Consider the following 13,797-nt stretch of genomic DNA (forward strand, 5'->3'; position numbering starts at 1 on the left):
CAGTGTGGTGGGTCAGCGTCTCCGGAAGTCCACCACCAGCTCCTTGGTTTTCCCGGCGTTGATCAGCAGGTGGTTCTGCTGACACCAGTCTACAAAGTCCAGAGTCCACTGTCTGTACTCTGAGTCATCCTCACCTGTGATGAGGCAGACTATGGCAGAGTCGTCAGGGAACTTCTGTAGGTGGCAGCGTGGGGAGTTGATGGAGAAGTCTGCAGTGTAGAGGGTGAAGAGGAACGGTGCCAGCACAGTTCCCTGTGGGGCCCCCGTACTGCAGACCAGTGTATCAGAGACACAGCCCTGTGACCTCACATACTGTGAGCGTCCTGTGAGGTAGTCCAGTATCCACTGGGACGTGAGGTGGTCCACTCCTGATAGCTCCAGCTTGTCCCTCAGAAGTCGTGGCTGGATGGTGTTGAAAGCACTGGAGAAATCAAAGAACATGATCCTCACAGTGCTTCCAGGCTTCTCCAGGTGAGTCAGAGCTCGGTGCAGGAGGTAGATGATGGCGTCCTCCATCCCAATGCCAGGCTGGTAAGCAAACTGCAGCGGATCCAATGAAGACCTCACCAGGGGGCGCAGATGGTTTAGAACCAACCTCGAGGGTCTTCATCAGATGTGATGTCAGAGCTACCAGACTGTAGCTGCTTGCGTCCTTGGGATGGGAGGTCTTTGGTACTGGTACCACGCAGGAGGTCTTCCACAGCTGTGGTACTTTCCCCAGTGACAGGCTCGTTCCTCACTTGCCAGTTACCACGTTTTGGACTGAGAAGACAGATGGTTTGAAAGAGGAGTGAAAGAAACCATCTATGTCCACTGCAAAAGGCCATGTTGAACAGAGGGGATGGCTTGCAGCACCGTTTGCCACCTACAATGCAGTCTTAGGATCCCTTCCCAGGAACCTTAACCCCCACGTGCCTCTTGCTTCAGGTGACCCCAATAGATTACATGATAGAGTGAGGCAAGATCTCATAGTGGGACCCTCGTTGACGCGGGAAAGCGCCCGTCGTTGGGTAATTCTGGTCGGTTGGCCCTCCTGGGAAGGTCCACCACTATGCCAACTTTTCTTTATGTATATATAATGACTCTCACCGTGGTTTGCTGGAGTCCCAAAGCTTTAGAAATGGCTGTGTAACCCTTTCCAGACGGACAAATGCAAATTAATGTATTTCACATCCGTTCTTGAGTTTCTTTAGATTGTGGCATGATGTCTTTTTGAGATCTTTTAGCCTACTGCACTTAGTCAGACAGGTTCTATTTAAGTGATTTCTTGCTTCAACAGGCAGTAATCAGGCTGGGGTACAGCTAGTGAAACTGAACTCAGGTTTCCAAAAAGTTATGGTTAATCAGAGTTAATTCATATTATAACAAGAGAGCCAATTACTTTTTCTCCAGGGAAACCAACATAATACAGAAGCCTTACTGTAAAGGGTGGAAAAGCATCCTATAGCAACATGAAGTAAAGAGTGCAGACACTTTACATACAGTAAAAGAGTATTTATTACAGGCTATATAGTAAAATAATATCAGGTTTACATTGTTTGACTAGCAAACATTTGCAATAGTATCAGTGGAAGTTTTACACAAAGAATTAAAAACAGTCAGTTGTGTAGTATATGTTATGGTTCTATTTCAAATTGTGTACAAAAGAAGCAATTCTTTAATAATAAAACAGTAACTTGACAACAGTCAGTAATGGAGCAAAATGACCTTCATACAAGAAAATGTAATGCCATGTTTTAGGAGTTCTTTCACATTGTGTGGGTTAAAATCACTGGCATGTATCAACTGCCAGTTTAAAACTTGTATAAACATCTATAATAAGACATCTAGAGTGCAGCTACTTAACAGGGGCTTCATGTTTTTACATTGTTTCATAGTGAAAGTTTCCCTCGTCCGAGTGAGTCTCATTGAACAACTTAGTTTGCATGCAGCTGACTCCTTTCCATCTCCATAATCAGATTATTATCAGCTGATAGTTAAAACCAAACAATACATATCAAGAAACTGCAGTTCAAAAGATGTTTTCATCTCACTCACAACATGTCACAGCCACAATACAGTAGATTTATGTTTTTAACGACCTGATGAAAAATACTTACTACTTGTAGTTTTATTTTATATTTGCCTCTACCTCCACAGAGTCTGCATATGGATAGTAGCCAGTACAAGGAAAAATAAATAAATTTTTATATTAAGAGACTCATAATGATCCTAATATATTGGTAGCTATCGGGTTTTGTCTTATCCAATATAAAATACTTATTCTGCATGGCCATATTCTGGAACTACTAAAACCTCTTCCTTACTGTCAGTAAACAATAAGAATTTTTTTTAAATATATGTGGCTCAGTATGGGCACTGTGAGAACTGTGTTTCCCATATGAGGGCTGTAATTAGGAGGTTGCTGCAGCAAATCTCTTAAAAATCTAACTAAAATCTGATCACAGCGCAAGCAACTCAGGACAATGGACTGTGAATAAACATCACTCAACTTAAATTAAGGTTCCTTTTTTAGAAATAAATCTAATTCCTCCTTTCAGGCAGGGAAAACCTTTCATCTGCAACATTTCTTTAACTTTTTTAACTTTATTGGATTATGGTGCTGCTCTTTATGCATGCATGCACCACTAAAGAAGTTAGGTACCTGTGTGCTCTTCTTTATTAATGGCTGTGGAAATTGTGCACACTGGTCTTTGTACAGCTATTAAGTGGCTACAGCTTAATAGCAGTACACAGAACAGTGCTTAACAGCAGTCTTTGGACATACACGTCGCTGTTTGTCCAACGATTTTTGGATTCATAAGCTTATACATGTTCATCTCTCCTTGGGCTGATTTCCTCTCATATAATCAATACTGCATTTGCTTTCAATATATTTTACAAATGTTTGTCCCAAGATTCAAAACAGAGTGAAGGAATATTTTTACTGTTTTGGTTCATTTGCAGCAGTTTCAAACCAAAAAGCTCAAACAAACTGGCTCTGCACAGCATACACAGTCCCCCAGTCACAGACAGACAAAGTTAGAGATGATGCAGTGAGAAGAACTGTACTCGGTCAGACCAACAAAGAATAGCATATCTGTAGGGAACACTTATTTATACAGCATTAAATAATGAACTGATGCTAAATCTGACTTTACAGTGAATAAATCAGCATTTCTATACAAAGAGCTCTTAAAAAGGAGACGACAGAATAAAAAACCTCTCAGAAAACTATGATTTAGTAACTGCTGGGATCTTGATAAATGCATAAACCAGTTTAAAAAGCAGTCTTTCCTGTGATAAAAATGCAGCACATAGTTCCCAAACCTGTCGACAGGAGGAACCCTACAGCTGAAATTCCCTGACAGCTATTCACACTGCAGCCTCATTTTCCTCCTGGCTCCCTTTGCTCTCCTCTCCCACTCCACCACCATCCATCATAAACCTTTGTTGTAGGTCACCACCTTGCAATCTGTTGCCATGGCAATCTCCGGCTCAAGGCAAGACACCTCGATCTGCCAACAAAAAAAAGAGAGTGAAAGAAAGCAAAACAAAAACCACGAAACCAAATGTAAGAATTTAGCTCTTCTCTCCTTCCTTTAGCCTTGAAAGTCATTTAGATTTTTAATTAGACGCTGGAATAAAAGGATGTGGGTCGGGGCTCTGCATGTCAAGCTATGTACATGTAATTTGAATTTTTGCACAGCTGCTCCCTGTGCCATCTGGCCTTGAAGGCAGCAGCCCGTCTAACAGCGTATGTACTGTACCTGAGACATCTGGGGGAACAGACTGATGGCCACGGGTAAGGAGAGGCCAAAGGTAACCAGGCACACAACGCTGTGGATGGGCAGCAACAGCCTGCGGTTGCTCTGCAGAAATCGCAGCCTACACAAGTCAAGGCAGAGATAAAAAAGAAACGTGAGCGTGCTGTGTTGATCGATCCCAGATGACTCCTGCAAAGCTATGAGTTATTTTTGGATCTGGAGAAAAACATCATGTGCAGATTTAGGGGAGCTATTTCTGCACGATTGGAGGGTGTGAGATTTATGTGTGTGTGAGAGAGAGAATATCATAAATCTGACTGCAGATTCTTCTTTACAGGCAAAAAATCTGCTTTAGTTTTCTATTTGTTCTTATATTGTCTGTCTTTTACTCTTGTGACCTATGACTGAATGAATAGTTTAGTAAACACTTTGGGGCACAACACATGTCAGCTTTGGTTCAGTACACACAAAGTAGTACTTGTAGTATTTGTGGTGCATTTTTAGAACAAATTCAAGCAGACAATACTAAAAAACGAGCACAATTAAAGCAATGGTAAAGCAGTCCCAGTTTGCTGCACAATGACACAAAGGAAACTACTGTAATAGATTTATTGATTGCTGATTGTGTTAGAGTCTGACTTTGGATAACCATCAGGAGGCAAAAACATCAAAGCTGATAATACAAAGCCCTGCATCTGCCAGATTATTAAATTGTACTTTAATTAAAAGGCTAACTTAGGCTTCAACTGTTCTTTTGCCATGATTTGATTTAGTCACAGTCATACTTAAGTAATAGTGTTACTTCAGTTTTGACTAAATGGGTGGTCACTGCATTTTCTTGTATTATAGGTTGAATAAAAAGCATCATTACCCACAACAGCATTCATAAACGTAATTATTCTATATTAATACATTTGTTTCTTTTCATTTGCTTTTCTTTTTTGTTTGATTTGTTTTGTTGGAAAACTTACTGCATTATATCTTACATTCTGATCATTTTACATGTTTGAGGTTTGTGCTGTTACTGTTTTAACTGTGCCACATCTCTCTAGGAACTTTTGGTAGCAGCTTTATGTACTTTTCTAGACCAACTGGTGATCTTTCATCAAAGAAAAAGCAACAACAACTAACAACAACAAAAGTAAGTCACTAGTTGCAACCCTAACCCTAACAGGAAAAAAATCTTAGCAATGTATTTCTGCACAAACCTCTCGAGGTAGGACATAATGATGGGGGGCAGGACAAAGATTGGCATTGGGAGGACCACACGTGTAAAGGCAGTTTCCATGATTGCCTGGGGATAGAGAACATTGTGCACATGCTCCATTTCAAACACTGAGTTTATTTATTTATTTATTTGTTTATTTTTCATGAAATCAGATGGCATTTCAAACGAGAATCATGCATGCAAAAATGAAAAAGAGCCCTCACATGTCTTGCAGCAATTCTGGAGGATCCCACAACGTTCCCGTTGTTGTCAAGCACATCGATACCCTCGGACAGCTCATTGTGTCTCATCAGGCCCACGTTACAGATGTTTGCACTAGCTGGAAAGGGAGAGGGAGACAGCTCAGAAATTATAATGCATTTTAACCAGAATCTGTGCAGAGACTGACAAACAACGACTGCAGCCACAGAAGTTGTGACTGTAGTCTGTGCAGCCACAACACACAACACTGTGGCTGTTCAAACAACAAAAGAAATTCTTTACCAGTGAACTTAGCCCAAACCAGGACACTAAAATTACTTTCTCCATTACCATCACTCTGAAATCCTGTCTCAGAGTGATGAAGATGCTGAAAAGATCATGCACTTATCAATTCCAGGCATGACTATTGTAATGCATTATTAGGTCACTTTAAATGTCCCTGAAAAGCTTTCACTTGATCCAGAACACTGCAGCGAGAGCACTAACTAAAACTAGAAAGAGAAATCACATTTCTTCATTTTCAGTTTCTCTTCACTGGCTCCGTGTTATCAGAATTGAATTCTCATAAAAGACATAATCAGCCTCCATCTTATCTTAAAGACCACATAGTACCGTATTATCCTAACAGAGCATCGCTCTGTGACTGAAGGTTTACTAGGGATTTATGCTTCAGTGGGAAATCTACACCATTGGCATGTCATAACTGCAAACCTCTTTGAAACCCCACACCTACGGCATAACCCAACCTGCACTTCCTTGGAAATGTAACTACATTTCAGGTTGATGCAGCTTGCACCTATTGTGATTGGCCTATTCAGCACTGTTCATTCCTCTTATGTATTTCCGGTTACTTTTTCCGGATTGGTTAAATTATAAGAATAGAATTGAGAGAATGTACAGAGTGGTTCCCAGCATTATCAAAAGCAGAATATCAGATACAACCTTCAGCTATCAGGTCTCTCTGCTATGGAGCCAGCCCCAAATTTAGGGGCTGACTCTCCTGACTCTAAATTTGAAAGAAATTTAGAGTCAGGAGACAGACAAGCCTAAGATTACACCTAAAATGTGCATTTTTGATAAAGCTTACAGTTCATACTCGTGTAGATGACCCTTCACCATCCTTTAGTTATACTGAAAAAATGTTCGGTTGCCGGGAGCTTCTAATGATGCACTGTTTCTTCATCAATCATGGCGGATGGCTGCCCCTCCCTGAATCTGGTTTCTTTCTGTTAAAAGGAGGGTTTTTCGTTCCCACTGTTGTCAAGTGCTTGCTTGTAGCGGGTAGTGTGATTGTTAGTTTCTAGCTAATATTCTAGGATATAAAATGAATTAATGCAGCACTTTTTGGTCCTTTAGATATGAGAAACCTTTCCCATACAGCTTTATTCAGAGCTAGAAACATTCAGGAAACATACAAAAATTAAACATGAACTGATATTAAAATGTTGAACTGATGTTAACCAATTTGTACAAAGTACCAGGGTGTTCAGTCAGACATGAAGCTGACAAAGAAGAAGAAAAGAGAGGCATGTCTTGGATTAATCTGTAGAACTGCTGATGTTCATGAGAATAACAAGTTCAATAATAAAAGGAATACATAAAATATCCTAGTGCAATTACAAAACTCTGAAATCATTTTCAAACAAGATATAACATCAACCAGCAGACGGCCACATGAAACCCACCCTCATCATAACAAAGGCTCCTTTGAAAACCTACCTACAGCTGGAAAGGGGACAAGTCTCTGTATTATCATTCTGGTGGCAGGACTCAATTTATTGGCCTTCTGAATCAGCACATTCAGTCCCACCTATAAAATATGAAATAAATATCTGTTAAAGCTCAGGTAAATCCAAGTAAAACCAGCTTTTTATACAGCTCCACAATGCTGCAGTTAAACATCTGCAACATGATAAAAGTTATTCCACAAGATAAACTGTATTAATCTCAAACCCACTCACTGCAATAGATACAGCACTCGTCACAGCTCCTGCGTAGCCTTGAATAAACTTGGATGTTGGTGTAGGCTGAAGAAAAACAAACAGCCTCACAACATTTGTATAGTTGTTTTTTTTGCATTTTTTTAGTTTAGTTTGTATTTATTTGCATTTTTACCTTTGTCGCATTACGATTCGCATAGTTCACACAGGCATTGTGACTCTGGTTCAACCACTGAAGAAAAAGGAAGGGAGGACATGAGGGAAGAGCCAGGTTTAAAGGCTGAGCGAGTAGTGTTAAACAGAGCAGCAGCAATTTATTTTACAATGTCCCAGTGTATAACAGGTGGTAAAGCTTTGCATGTACCCAGTAAAAGTGCACTTACCGGATGTTCAAAATGGACAATAAATGCAATGATTTACAATAAGCATGTTATTTACAGTACCTGCCATATAATGGTAGACACCACAGTCTGATTTGGGAGAAGAAGGCCAATGACCTAGATGAAATCAGGGAATAGGAGCTTATTTTTGGACAAAATAAGTTCAAAATCTCCTTTCATCTGTCCCCAAATTTGACCGTGTTCATGGACATCTGCACATCTAAGTACAGTTCTATGAAATGCATGGCTTTCATATGTGACTTACAATTGGTGTTCCAAATGGTACATAACCTGCACAGTGAAAACATGATTTTCAGTGTAGACAATGATGATACAATGGATCAACTCAAACAAGTTCAGCAAAGATCTTCATCTGAGGCCGTACCTGACATTCGAAATGGCATGAAGATCTTCTCTCCTGTGTCAGGATGAATGATGGCCTGCGTGCAGAGAGCATGAAAGCTTCCTCATGCCGCCAGCAGCCCAGAGACTTGAATGTATGAAAGGGCAGTAAACGTGGGCCGACTTACGTCCGATATAATACTTACCTGTTTGATCTTCTGTGCTTCCCACAGCTGAACATGTGAGCAATGCAATAAAACAAAAGAACTATAATTAAATATTAAGTATTATTATAATTTTCCTTAAATGGATGGAAGATGTTGTTGAGTTTGCATTTTCTATATTGTGAAAATGTGCATTTTGCTGTAGCTAGGATGTTGTGATTTCTCTCAGGAACAGATTGTGTAATATTATGTCGTAACATTCACCTGAACGTCAGACACTCCAGGTGGAAGTGAGCCATGTTTGTAGTCATCGAGGAGTTTGATGCATTCTTTTAGCCGTTTCTGTCAAAATTGGAACAAGAATTAAATTATCCTTTTGCAGGAACAAGATTTTGTAGAATATAGAATTCTGTATTACTGCGGAGCTATACCTTAACTTAACATATATACACAAATTTATCCACAATACAGCACCTTTCCATCTATAAATACACTTGAACATCACTTTGCATTTGACAGGAAAATATTTAAGACTGCAAAAAAACGCTTTACCTTGTAATTAATTTGGCATTTTAACAATTATTTGTTGTAGAGTTATAAGAAACCTAGCCATCATGTGCAAATGTTTGTTTAGCAAGTTGATAGTTGAATAATTGAGTTTTTTTTCTTGAAGAAGTCAAGCAATTACTCTACTGTGACACCTTTTAAGATGTTCAAATACAAAATGTTTTGATGAATCAGGAATATCACTGTGAAATATGGCACACAGATACAAATATATGGAGTTTTATTCATTGTACAAACTGAGGGTGAAAAATTGCAGAAAAACCCTGAGCCCCTTGCCCACACAGTGAGGGGACCTGGTGGAAGGGGGATTTTCCTGGAATGGTTTAAATCCACTTGTCCCATGTTCAACTTTATCCTCTAATAAAATGTTTCTGTCCTCATGGGAGTGGTGTCTCAGGATATCAGTGTCACCATCCAAAGAACACGAGGGGTCCCTGAATTAGAGTTGGATGTCTCGAGACCGGTCTTGGTCTCGAGACTACTTTTAAGTGGTCTTGGTCTTGTCTTGGTCTTGACGGACTTTGGTCTCGGTCTTGTCTTGGTCTCGGATCCCTCGGTTTTGTCTTGGTCTCGCTGTCTTGGTCTTGCTGTCTCAGATCGACATAGTGGTCGGGAGATTTGGAGTCAACAGTATCCATGACGCACAACGTAACGTTCGATAATGTGTCATGCACAAAAGCATCAGCTCTAAGAGCCGTGCTTAGAGAGTGCTTTGTAGTGAATCAGAAGAGTCGACTCCCATTGAGCGAGAGCCAGCTTCTCACGTAATTTCCTTTCGCTGCTCACACAGTGGCTCAGCTATGCTCCAATCCCTCCATATTGTGGCCAATCACATGCGAGGATATAGGATAATATCATTATGTGAAAATGATCTTGGTCTCGATACCCTCTGGTCTTGGTATTGTCCTGGGCTACGTTCACACTGCAGGCGAAAGCGCATCAAATACGATTTTTTTGACCCTATGCGACCCATATCCGATCATGGTATGTGTGATGGCATCAGCCACACAGGGGTAAATTAATCCATTTTTTACTTTATTAATTTGCTTTGCAGTTTTCTTCATTAATCATTTGGTTAAACCTAACACTGGTATTATGAGGCGCGCACATAGTAACATTGTATGGTTTTTCTAAAATGTTTTGTTATATTAATTATGTTTCTCTTTCTTTGAGTTACCTTGGTTTGGGCGGTGGCTGTTTCCTGTCTGGGCAAAAGGCGTGGCTGAGGACTCTGGGAACAAAATGCCTGCTCAGCAGGACTAACCATGGGCTTACCAGGAGCAGGGGTGTTTTAGGTTTAGTTAGGTTATTCTGTGCTTAGTTAATATTAGTGTGTGTTTTTGTTTTTCCCCCCTATTGTGTTCAAATGGTTTGGCCAAATCATTATAAAAGCTACCCTCATGTGTCTTTGTAATTAGGTCAGTTTGTGAGTTAAGGTGTGTCTCACTTTGTTTTGTTTAAGTTTCTGGAAATTCTTTTTTGTAGAGTTATATTTAGTTGACCTCTTTTATGGGCCTGCTAAGTATGTTTTTGAATTTTGTTAATTTTGGACTTTTTGAGGGTTAAAATAAAGAAAACCCTTTTTGAAGATATTTTTTTGCCTGTGTCCTCTTTGCTTTGGCTGCTTGGTCCCTCACAGTATGACAGTGTGAACGGCACAAATCCGATATTTTCAAATCCGATCTGGGTCACTTTCGTATGTGGTACTGAATCCGATACATATCCGATGTTTTAGAAAGCGACTGCTGTTTGAACGGTCATGTCGCATTAAATCCGTCTTTTACGTCACTGACACAAGACAGACGCCAATTATCAGCTCCGGAGAAGACATCGTGAACGCTTCCTGGCCATCCAGTGTAGATGTCAATGAAACTGTTGGGAAGACAACATTTTATTTGTACTGTATAATCTTCAGATTCTGACAGAAATCTGCAACTATCCTTTGAAGCACCGCTCCTCTAAAACAGCAATAAGGATAATTATTAGGTTATCTACATTATTATGTAAATAACAAAATAACTTAAAGCAAAAATTGGGAAACGTAAAGTCCGAAGTCTTTATATTAAGGGCCATCAGTCAAACCATACTGTTTGCTCTGGGTCTAAACAGAGCGTGTTGTGTGTGACATCTTCTTTTGCGCATGCGGGCCGCTTTGAGCGTTCACACTAGAGCGCGTTTGCTGTCACATTTTATCTCTAGTGTGAACAAGCAGACAAAAAAATCGGATTTGATCAAAAAATCGGAATTGAGCATTAAGACCTGCAGTGTGAACGTAGCCTTGGTCTTGGTTTAGGCGGTCTTGACTGCAAGTCTACCCTGAATTGGCTGATGGGTACGAAAATGATGTGAATCGTATGACATGATCTTCACCATCATCCGCTCTCAACGCAGTTGAACATACAAAGGAGATTCACTACTAGAGACTCAGTGCCGAGTTGCACTGAAGCAGTTCTGGCAGTCCGAGATGGCTGAACATCTTACAAAGAGACTTTGTTGTGTTTTTCCTTTAGTTTGACACCTGTCTGTACATCTAGATGTTTTAGAGAAAACGTTACCTCTGAGACAAACAGAGTGCTCGGGTCAATGATGTCTACAAAGTGTCTCAGTCGACCAAAGAACGAACCCTGGGAAAGACAGCATGACAGAGTTAATCCTTAAAAATAGCAAGAAAACATGTTTTCACTCAAATACACAGAACCAATTCCATTTGACTTGTTCATGGTCATAAAAAACACTGTTTTATCTGCCTCGCAGTTACACTGAGTCAGTAATAGCTTCACACCATTTATGTGTTTATAACATCACATGTCTGCATCCTGTTGTTTTATATTGACGGAAGAATATTTGCAAGGTCAAAACCAAGGTTGAGAAACACTGAAATGAATACACATGATCACGTTAATCTACTTCAAAATGTAATTCACAACTTCTTTGTGTAGCAGTTTTCTTATAATCATATGGAAGGAAATAATGCTGAGATGTAAAAGCAAATTATGTATTTTAAGATTAAAGTTTGGGGGAAATGCACCAGCAATCTGCACATTTATTCCAGTAAAAGTTCCTCCCAAGTGAGACTTGAAGCTGCTGGTCAAGCGCCTGTTTTCTGTTCCCTTCACTGTCTCTACATCAGCATGCCAATTGCTAAGTATGTGTGCCAGCAATCTGAAAAGGCCCAATAGGAGCCTGTGCCAAGAGTCTCTTTGGCAAACCAGACGGGTGAAAACATGGCAGCTTCAATCAGAATCCGTCAGAGACATTTATCAGACATGAAGGGAGGGGAACACAGCAGAATGACAGTGGAACTGACAAGTCTCTATTTTCATTACCTCTCTAGCACCAGTTTCAAATTGAAATGACTGGAAACAACCTTCTGTCCTCATAAAGACCGTAGGTGTATAAATCTATCCGTATCACTGCTCTGGGTTTTCTGTCAATGCCTCGTTCCCTCATCGCATGTCTCCTCCTCTGACAGGCCATATGTGCTGCAGTGCTGTTTTGTAAGAGTGGGGCGAAGGGAGGATCTGTGTGAGGAGCCCGCGTTAATTATGCATGAGTTTCAGCTCCCTGGAGAACACACAACAAGGCTAGCAGAGATGGAGCGCGGCACAGAGCACAGACAAACCAAACAAGATTCATGCTGATTCAAGGACTGCCCTAATTTTTAATGCTTTGATGCAAAGAACTAAAAGTATTGCAGCACCTTGAACAACCCAACATGAACTGCAGGTTACTGATGAAAAATGAACGTCTTTGTGAGGATCAGAAGGAAAAGAGCAATAAAAAACTAATCGTGGGGCCGAGCTGGGGAGCCTTCGTGATGGTAATCAGTTAAAAAAAATGATAAATATCCTGAGACAAAGACTGTTAATAAGCTGTCACTTGGGCAGTCTGTGAACAATGCAATATCCTGTACTAACTGGTGTGTCCATGAATGAATTATGAAACAGATCCGGAGGCACACTCATGCATACAGTGCTTCAATCCTCCTAAATTAGATCAAGAGAGACAGATTGCGAGAGACAACATTAATTTGTGTCTCTTTTGGTCTTTTTGTCTCTTTGACGTCATCTTGCGTCTCTTTGTGTTGTTTTACATCTCACCGTAGTCATTTTGCGTAATGCTGCATCCCTTCCTTATCCTTTTGTAACTCTTACTTGCTGCTTTATATCTTTTTGTGATCATTTTTGCAGGGGTTTTCTTTTTTGGGGGGCGGGGGCGGGCAGTAATGAGCTTCAGACATTCGTGGAAGTCCAGTAACCTCAAACAAAGTGGGAGCAACAGCAGTCTGCAGGAAGCATCCTGGGGGTAAAAAAAAAAAAAAAAAAAAAAAGTTTGATTGGACTGGATTATTGTACAAGATGTTCCAACAGATTTTGAAGCCTAGATTAAAAGTGAAAATAGGAAAAGCCAAACTCAGACAGCCAATTATCGTGAAGATTTGAGAGAAAACGACCGACGGCGAGCTCTCAGTGTGTTGACTGCAGATCCGAACAGTGATATAACCGTGCGTCGAAGAGGCGTGGAATCTCATAAAACACTGATATGGCACTGCCGACGAGAAATCATTTCCACTACAAAAACTGCAATAAAGTCAAAACTCATCCATCTCAACCAAGTTCACTAGCAGCTGGAAGTTACTGCGGTTTAAATAAAGGCAACGAAGAATCGGATCACAAATCAAAGCCAACTTTGTGCCCACAAACTGCCTCAGCATCCGGAACGGAGCGGCTGCAGGGCGGAGGATGGAGCTGTTTTCCACCGAAAAGCCTGAAAACAAAATCCCATTAACGGATGGTTAGCGGAGGATAGAGGGGGTGCTTACCTGGTCGTATCGGGGTCTCCCGAGCTGGAATGCAGGACACGCTGCGGATTCCGCCATGACACTCAACTATTTATTTATTAATGAACTGAATCATGAACGGATTTCCAAGTACAGCGAACTACATTCAATGTGTAACTAGTGAAGCAATGTGCCGCTAAGCCTGACGGGAGATGTAGTTTTCTCATTTGCTTTAACGCTGGCAAAGTTGAAGCGCATGACTACACATCCCAAATAATCGATTAGGTGAACGCTATTGCATAACTGTTCGGATTGATCTTGGGGAGAGATAACTGCTGATGCCACCATAGGTGTCAGATAGACCCAATTACTCATAATGTGAGGGGGCGTGGCCTGATGTCTGCAAGGAGTAATGATCGGCCTGGAGCGACTTAATAAAGAACCAGCAG

At 40.7% G+C, this 13,797-nt stretch overlaps 1 protein-coding gene across 3 annotated transcripts; it reads right to left on the reverse strand.

Moving 5' to 3' along the window:
- Positions 1 to 1,479: 1,479 nt before the first annotated feature.
- Positions 1,480 to 13,684, reverse strand: sfxn5b (sideroflexin 5b). Of its 3 annotated transcripts, XM_084951890.1 has the most exons (15): positions 13,391 to 13,684; positions 12,669 to 12,867; positions 11,124 to 11,192; positions 8,266 to 8,343; positions 8,044 to 8,070; positions 7,881 to 7,935; positions 7,761 to 7,786; positions 7,559 to 7,612; positions 7,291 to 7,347; positions 7,137 to 7,202; positions 6,895 to 6,985; positions 5,178 to 5,293; positions 4,955 to 5,040; positions 3,750 to 3,867; positions 1,480 to 3,497 (listed from the first exon to the last, which is right to left on the reverse strand). In XM_084951890.1, the coding sequence occupies exons 2-15, from the start codon at positions 12,675 to 12,677 to the stop codon at positions 3,420 to 3,422; spliced, it is 930 nt and encodes a 309-aa protein (XP_084808016.1). In that variant the 5' UTR covers positions 12,678 to 12,867; positions 13,391 to 13,684; the 3' UTR covers positions 1,480 to 3,419. The 3 variants fall into 3 exon arrangements, with proteins under 3 accessions (XP_084808016.1, XP_084808006.1, XP_084808026.1); XM_084951880.1 differs by lacking the exon at positions 12,669 to 12,867 and having other exon boundaries at positions 13,391 to 13,683; XM_084951900.1 differs by lacking the exons at positions 7,559 to 7,612; positions 7,761 to 7,786; positions 7,881 to 7,935; positions 12,669 to 12,867 and having other exon boundaries at positions 13,391 to 13,681.
- Between the last annotated feature and the right edge of the window lie 113 nt (positions 13,685 to 13,797).

Source organism: Perissodus microlepis, chromosome 2, assembly GCF_051167445.1.
Source record: "Perissodus microlepis isolate ML-2025 ecotype Zambia chromosome 2, ASM5116744v1, whole genome shotgun sequence".
NCBI classification, from domain to species: domain Eukaryota; kingdom Metazoa; phylum Chordata; class Actinopteri; order Cichliformes; family Cichlidae; genus Perissodus; species Perissodus microlepis.

What these genes read in the sequence shown, in the direction of transcription:
- sfxn5b (XM_084951880.1), bottom strand. Translation starts at nt 13,447, where the DNA reads ATGGCGGAATCCGCAGCGTGTCCTGCATTCCAGCTCGGGAGACCCCGA. An exon ending in CATGCCATTTCGAATGTCAG is followed by an intron (nt 7,787 to 7,880) that starts GTACGGCCTCAG and finishes TTCACTGTGCAG; the next exon opens with GTTATGTACCATTTGGAACA. An exon ending in TGTCCCCTTTCCAGCTGTAG is followed by an intron (nt 5,294 to 6,894) that starts GTAGGTTTTCAA and finishes CTCCCTTTCCAG; the next exon opens with CTAGTGCAAACATCTGTAAC.